Source organism: Rutidosis leptorrhynchoides, chromosome 2 (genome assembly GCF_046630445.1).
Source record: "Rutidosis leptorrhynchoides isolate AG116_Rl617_1_P2 chromosome 2, CSIRO_AGI_Rlap_v1, whole genome shotgun sequence".
Taxonomy (NCBI): domain Eukaryota; kingdom Viridiplantae; phylum Streptophyta; class Magnoliopsida; order Asterales; family Asteraceae; genus Rutidosis; species Rutidosis leptorrhynchoides.
The window spans coordinates 526,354,028-526,362,292 of record NC_092334.1 but is presented as its reverse complement, the minus strand read 5'-3'; the positions used below and the strand labels follow the sequence as shown (position 1 = coordinate 526,362,292).

General features: G+C 32.3%; 1 protein-coding gene across 1 annotated transcript; it reads right to left on the bottom strand.

Moving 5' to 3' along the window:
• Window positions 1-334: 334 nt before the first annotated feature.
• LOC139892921 (late embryogenesis abundant protein At5g17165-like) lies at window positions 335-2,664 on the bottom strand. The gene is made up of 2 exons (XM_071876050.1): window positions 2,506-2,664; window positions 335-782 (listed from the first exon to the last, which is right to left on the bottom strand). Exons 1-2 carry the CDS (start codon window positions 2,604-2,606, stop codon window positions 530-532), a joined length of 354 nt encoding a protein of 117 aa, XP_071732151.1. The 5' UTR covers window positions 2,607-2,664; the 3' UTR covers window positions 335-529.
• Window positions 2,665-8,265: the final 5,601 nt, after the last annotated feature.

Below are 8,265 nucleotides of genomic sequence, written 5' to 3'. Positions count from 1 at the left end.
ATAGGCAGTTGAAATTTTCCTTCAACTTGTTTATAAGTGGTCGTCTTTCCAACTCGAGACTTGAACGAGAAAATCATAGGATCCTCGGGCAAAGATGAACTCGAAACGCCAACATCCGGAACCACAGTATTTGAGCCATCAAAGACGTTAACCACCTGCCAGAGCTTCTTTAAAAAGCTCTTGAACTGCCTCCCTATCCTTACTAGTTTTGTCCAACCATTCTCGGCAAAAACCATTACATACCAAATCTGAACACGTACAATATTCATCTCAAACTTAGGGTAAATTTTAAAGAAATAGTTGGTTAATATTACTACGCATTCCAAGTAAAAAGTTAACAACAAACACCCACGCATATTTTATGCTCCATAAAACGTCAACATATATAGCTACATCACACATATCATACTCACTGCCTTACTACACCACAATATCTTTTTATTTGCTTACTACACAACACATATACATAACATAATACTACCTCCCAATATTACTGCTAGATTTAGGGAAGTTGGGATTTAAGTAACTCTCATGGGTGAGCCGGTTTCTCGAGATTCTCAAGTGGACGGTAGAAGGCCTTCTCCTCCAACACAGAACCAATCGTTGCTTTTGGCTCAGACACAGCCAACTTTTGACCATCTGCTGGTCCGAAGACCCCTGTCTTGGGGTGTGGTATCCAGTCGGTTTCAGATACAGCCCGAGTTAGTGGTTCTTCTGGTACCAAAGTTGGTCGAACCTGCTCGTCTACGTTCTTGTCGTACACCGACACATGCACTGCCCTCCTGAAATATATCATAAACGTAATAACTATTTATTCAATCTTAACTTAAAGTGACTGGTTTCGAATATATAGTTCTCTCTGACAGAGTAACAAGTTAATATGTCGTGTATATTTAAAGTTTCAAATTTGGCTAGAAAGGAAATATGCTAAATGGGCGAACTGGTCAGTAGTAGCACAAACCTTCATCAGTTATGGCTTCCAATATGCAATTAACCACTAGCTTCATTAAAAAACAACTCAGTTGTTTTAAATAATATAGTACGAAATTAAAAAGTACAAATCACCAATTCACCCTATTCCTTGAACAAGTGGTAGTTAGAAAACTTAATTGATTCACAGATAGGCTTATACTATATTATTGATAACACTTAAAGTGACAAGCTGTTATGGGAAGATTGCTTGCTCAAATATGTAGAGAGGAGCGAGTTCTAACTTCAAATACATAGCTTCTCACATAGAGATGACTTCCTCTAAAAACAGATTATATGTATGCCTAAAAATAGACGTAAATGCAGGTCTAATGCTGCATAACATTCTTCGAATATAAGTGTATGAAAATGGCCCCTGCTTTAAAAATAAAAACTCTATGAATAGTCAATTGTTACTTATTTGCAGGTAATTAAATTAGCTTGCAACTTGAACATAATGTTATAATATAATTTACAAAATGTATGTATTAGCAAATTATTACTGTATGTAATTTTGTTGTCTTGATTCTTAAACTACGTAGTACATAGATTCTCCAAGACATAGGGGTGGATATAAAGATATTAGAAGGTCTTAATCACTCAACCATAATCCAACAAACTGTGGTCCCGGAGCTTATCTAATGCCACCCACTTTTGATGGTAGCAAGCAAAACGACATGAAAAATGGCCCCAGCATTTGGATAAGTATTGGATATATGTCATGACCACTGTCCCTTAAACTTTTAAAAAGTGTACGGCACTTTTTCTTTCCTTTTTGAACTTTAATGCTACATAATCATTCTTCTGTTTCAATCAAACTAATTCAAATAATTTAACAAATATACCAGACGGTTCCTATATCTACTGTAGCAAAATTTGAGTAACAATACATGTGCCTAAACAATTACACCTAATTCATTCTAAACTTTTATGCATACTTTGGCGTATGAATCATTTCTCAAAGAACTTCGAGTTTCAGAAAAATTCACACAGATATTGACTATTTGACTGATCCATAATCGATTTATATGCACCATATAACCCCATATATCGATATCCATATCAACATCTATATCCATATATGTGTATATGTAGTATATCATATCATATTTCATATTAATACACGATTAAAATATATCATATAAATAGAAATATATACAAAATTAAAATACCTCAACCTAACAATACACACACATACCTAACGATTTTTTTTCTGATATATATTCTTCGATCTATAAAATATTACTTCAATTAAACACACACGTACTCCGAACTTTCAGATACGGTTAATTACTCACCTGATAATCATGAAAGTTGCAGCTCGATACGGTTATATCGACATACGGAGCTATATATAGATATATCTGTATATGTATATTTAACTGAGAGGTTCAATTATATAATCACTAACAACTGACGAACAACTGTGAAACATAATTAAGTTCATAATCATGAAATAAGCATATTGTAGCTCGTTACACAAATTATTTAAGTACGAAAATGTATGATGAAAAATAGTTAAGTGTATGTGTATACCTAAGAATTAGATTTGAGTCAACAGCAGATGATGTACGGATCTGGTTAACGAATCGCTTCCCTAAGCTCGCGATTGATCGGCTTTGCGAATTAGCGGCCATACAATAAAGCTAAATTTCCGGTGTAAAAAAGTAGGACAATATGAGAGAGAGAGAGAGAGAGAGAGAGAGAGAGAGAGAGAAATGAGGCGTGGAAATAAAGAAGAAAAGTGGTAGGTGTGATTTGTACGTGCTCGCCAAACTGTTTGTCTCCATATTTATTTTATTACTGTAGGTTTTTTTTTTTTTTTTTTTTTTTGTTAATTAAAATAAAACTAGGAATATATATATATATATATGAGCATGATGATCATGGCTAAACAAAAAACAAAAAACAAAAAATAAAGGGAGAAAAAAAGAAACTAAATCTAGACTAGGATATCAATAGATGTTACATTCATGGACATCTATCCGATCTGATCCATTTATAATGAATATGGATGATGTAAAAGTACGATTAACGAATATAGATATGGATTATCTAAATATTTCGTGGATCGGATATGAATCACAATTTATTATCCACGGATATATATCCATTATCACCCGAAATGCATTTTACATACATATATATGTATTAAAATGTATGCATATACATCTACATATCGTTATACATATACATATGACCTACAAATTCTTAACTTATTAACTATGATAAGGGTTGTTGATAAGGCTAAAAATGAACATATATTTCATAGCAATATCCCTCCTAAATAATAGGTTTTCATATGTAATTGTATTATATTTTCATTGTAATTGTTTAAATAAATAAGTGCGAAGACAAAAGGCGAAAATGAAGATTTGAAGACACAAACGTCCAAAAAGCTCAAATGTACAAGATACAATTCAAAAGGTTCAATTTATTGATGAAAAACGTCTAAAAATGACAAGAGTACAAGTTACAAAACGCAAAGTACAAGATATTAAATTGTACGCAAGGACGTTCGAAAATTCGGAACCGGGACATGGGTCAACTATCAACGCCCGACGCAACGGACTAAAAATTACAAGTCTACTATGCACAAGAATATAATATAATATATAAATAATTATATTAATTATTTATATTTTATATTTATATATATATTATGTCGACAAGCTAGGTTCCAAACTGGGATGAGCTGGATTTACGAACTCCGCGACTCGCGGAGTTTGAAGGGTAAAAGTGCCGCAACTCGCGGAGTTTGAAATTTCAGAAATGTCCTATAAATATCAACGAATTCTGCCGAGTTTAAAAAACATAATAATAATAATACTCCGTAATATATAATAAATAAATATATATATATATATATATATATATATATATATATATATATATATATATATATAGTATAGGGTAGTTTTATATTAGATTAGTTCGGGTTATGTAAAGGTTATTTTTACGGGTTTTGAAGTCGAAATTTTGTCCGTGTAACACTACGCGATAAATACTCAATGTAAGTTATGTTCTCCTTTTTAAATTAATGTCTCATAACTAAATTATTATTATTCTTATTTAAAACGAAGTAATCATGATGTTGGGCTAATTACTAAAATTGGGTAATTGGGCTTTGTACCATAATTGGGGTTTGGACAAAAGAACGACACTTGTGAAAATTAGACTATGGGCTATTAATGGGCTTTATATTTGTTTAACTAAATGATAGTTTGTTAATTTTAATATAAAGATTTACAATTGTACGTCCCTATAAATAACCATATACACTCGATTGGACACGATGGGCGGGGTATTTATATGTACGAATAATCGTTCATTTAACCGGACACGGGAATGGATTAATAGTCTATGGAATTATTAAAACAGGGGTGAAATTATGTACAAGGATACTTGGCATAATTGATAACAAAGTATTAAAACCTTGGGTTACACGCAGTCGATATCCTGTTGTAATTATTAAACAAAGTATTAAAACTTTGTTACAGTTTAAGTCCCCAATTAGTTGGAATATTTAACTTCGGGTATAAGGATAATTTGACGAGGACACTCGCACTTTATATTTATGACTGATGGACTGTTATGGACAAAAACCAGACGGACATATTAAATAATCCAGGACAAAGGACAATTAACCCATGGGCATAAAACTTAAAATCAACACGTCAAACATCATGGTTACGGAAGCTTAAATAAGCATAATATATTTTATTTCATATTTCCTCGTACTTTTATTTATTGTCATTTTAATTATTGTTATTTATTTTATATTGTTATTTAAATATCGTCATTTACTATACGCTTCGCTTAAAATATAAATCGACAAACCGGTCATTAAACGGTAAACCCCCTTTTATATATTATTATATATTATTATATATATATTTTGTACAAATATAGTTGTTTAAAAATATAGTGTGCAATAAGCCCGCTCCCTGTGGAACGAACCGGACTTACTAAAAATTATACTACTCTACGATTAGGTACACTGCCTATAGTGTTGTAGCAAGGTTTAGGTATATCCCATTTGTAAATAAATAATTAAAACTTGTGTAATTTGTAACGTATTTCGTAGTAAAATATAGTACTATCACGTACCCCCACGCTACCACATCAAGTTTTTGGCGCCGCTGCCGGGGAAATCGGCGAAACGCTATATTTTTAATTTATTTTTGTATAAATATATTTATATATCATTTTAGAAAAACAATATAAAATTTAAAAAAAAAAACCCCCCCGTTTTTCAATCTCCGCGACTTGCGGAGGTTTTCTGGTACGGATCACCGCGACTCGCGGAGCTGCCCTGACCAGCCTGACCAGAAACCCTATTTCGCATTAATTACGGAATATTATTAATTATTATTATTTATAAACCCTATTTAATTTATTATTATTAATATTTAGTTTTAGTTTTTAAATTAATTTGTATTTTGTATTTTAATTAGTTTTATTATAAATAAAAATTAATACTTTTATAAAATAATAAAGATAAAAATAATATTTTTATAAAAATTGTACTTTTTACAACTTTAAGTTTATTTTTTTGTTTATTTTTATTTGTTTTTAGCATAATATTTGTATTTTTATTGTTCGTAGCTAGTTTTAAGTTTTAGTTTTTGCCGTAGTTTATTTTTATTTCTAGATTTTTAGGTTTTGCCGTAAAAGCCCTTAAGTGCTTTTTCTTTAGATTAAAATTTAGGCGCTTTAGAATTTTGCGACGCAGTTTTTAGATTTTAGTGCCTAATTAAGTTATTGCCGTTTTGGATATAGAATTCCTTTAAGCTTTAATACCTTTAGGCGCAACTTTTTAGATTTAATTTTTAGACTTTTAAGTTTCGACGTTTTTCTTTCTTATTTTTATTTTTCGACGTTTTTTTTTCGACGCGCACTCTTTTTCTTTCTTATTTCTCGACACGCTAGTTTTTAGGACTTAGAAATTTTCTCTACTTCTTCTCTAATAATTCCAAACGAAAAATTATTTTAAGTGGTTAAATTGATAGACATCCAAATTTTCTGCTTCGTAGTAATAGTTGGATTTGTTAGTGGCTGAGTTGTGAGCTTCCGATTTAAAGGGTTCTGGCTCCCTGCTGCATCTATTGGCTATTCGAAACGTGGGCAAAAGCAGAAAAGTCTATTAATTTGATAACTTATATAATTTTTATTTTTATAACTAATAGGATAATTAAGTAAATGCACCACATTGTAGCTAAAATTTGGTAATAAGCGCATTATGGAAAATCTCGAGAATATTTTGGAAACTCTTTATGACATCCGAAATCAATTTAATCAATACTCTCAAAAGGATGTTGAGGACAATTCGTTCGGTCAATCTTGGATCACGAATGACGAAACAATAACTGGCTGTAAAATCTGTGGAGATTATCACTCAACATGGGAATGTTATTATTACGTTCCTATAGAAAATTATGCACTCATGGAACCTGAATGGAACGATTATGAGGAATACAATTCTAATTGGGATTATTCATAAGAATATATCCAAACTCAACAACCAGAAGACGAGGAAAATTATGTGCCTGAAAATTCTTTAGATTATATGAAAATCAAACTCGAAGAACTCGATGCTCAAAATGAACAAATGAGAGAGTTTGTAAATAGGCAAGCTGAAACTCTATCAGATTACACACCTGTGGATCTGAGGAGTCGTGTGCAAGAAAATCTCATATCATCGAATTTTGATGAATTCGAGAGCTCCGAAATCACCAACTATCCCGATGATACTTTTCATTCAGTCTTACCAATTTCACAACATATCGACACATTAGCCTCTACCGACGAAATCATCGATCAATCACTGAATGAAGAAGAAGTAAGGGTGACAAATTGGTACTCTTGGGAAAACAATAACGTTGAAAATTTTACCCCCGAGACCAAAATGGTGAGACCAATAAGTACCGTTAATGAAGAAGAATCTAATTCGATCCCGAAATTCACCATTCCACAACCTTCCAACCCAATATTCTCACTAGACGAGTCATCTACCAAAGATGAACTACGAGCTGTAATAGATAATGACACCTCGAATTTCACCCAATTGGGTAATAGAGGTGAAACCTTTGATCCCGAGAATGAACGGAAGGAAATGTTAGGAATTGTTCGCCCTATAATATGTATGTCGGTGTATATCGATCCATTTAACCAAGAACCGGAAAAGAGACATATCCATTTACTAAAAGCTACACTTAAAAAAGAATCAAGTAGTGACGATCGGGTGGGTCTAAACTTTAAACCCATTGATATATTTTATACCACCCGAGATGTAAATAACTGGCTCACTATTTTAATTCGTGGAACTTATTCTACCGACTTCACATGTCGTCAGCTAATTATGGGGAAGTCTAACCCCACTTAACGTTAAATTCGGGGTTCGGGTTAGTACATAACTCGTTAATAAAAAAAAAATGCATGACGAGTTAGGGTAAAAGACGTATTTTCAATGTTTAGCAAACAGTTCAGAAAAGCAACCGTTTTTGAAGAAAAACATGTGTGATAAAACAAGAAGGAATGAACGATGAGGCGCACCATCTATCATTCGACGAGCTTTGTAATTACAAACTGGGTATTTTTAATCACTTTTCTACACTTATCACCCTCGTGAATTTATAATTATAGTCTGATTTCATGCAAATGAGGGCATTGCATGATCTCAAGTGTGGGGAAAGGTAATAAATTCTCTCGAGTTTGCACTTAGTTTATTTGCCAAATTTTGTGAAAATTTTAAAAATTTTCAAATAAATGAATTCAAAATCATGTTTATACATATTTATGAACGATGAAAATTAGGTGTTAATACCGAAATTATTGTTACCTCGGAAAGGACATAAATTGAGAAACAACCTAAAACGCTTGAATTCATTTAAAATGGAATAAAGGAGAATAAAAAGGCAAAGAAAAAGCCAAGTGTGGGGAGAATATACCAAGTTATTCAATTAAAAACTATCTATCACATGTTTCTGTAAAGTTATTGCAAGTGCTTTTATTTTGGACTAAATTAACTGTTTTACCCGATTTACTGTAAAGAGAGATGGATCTACACGATGAATTAATTCCATCATTAAAAGGAAGTAAAGTCTTCCGAAAAAGACACGCGCTTCTTGATTTAGGTCAGGAAGTTGTCGTCCAGACCAGCTGTAGGTTGACGAAAAATCTAGAAAAGTCATCTCTAAAATCAGCAGGAAATCCACGGACCTCAGCATCAAACAGGGTCGCCATGTGGTCAGACTTATCCTAACCATGAGAGGATCTGTCTCGTAAAATGGGGAG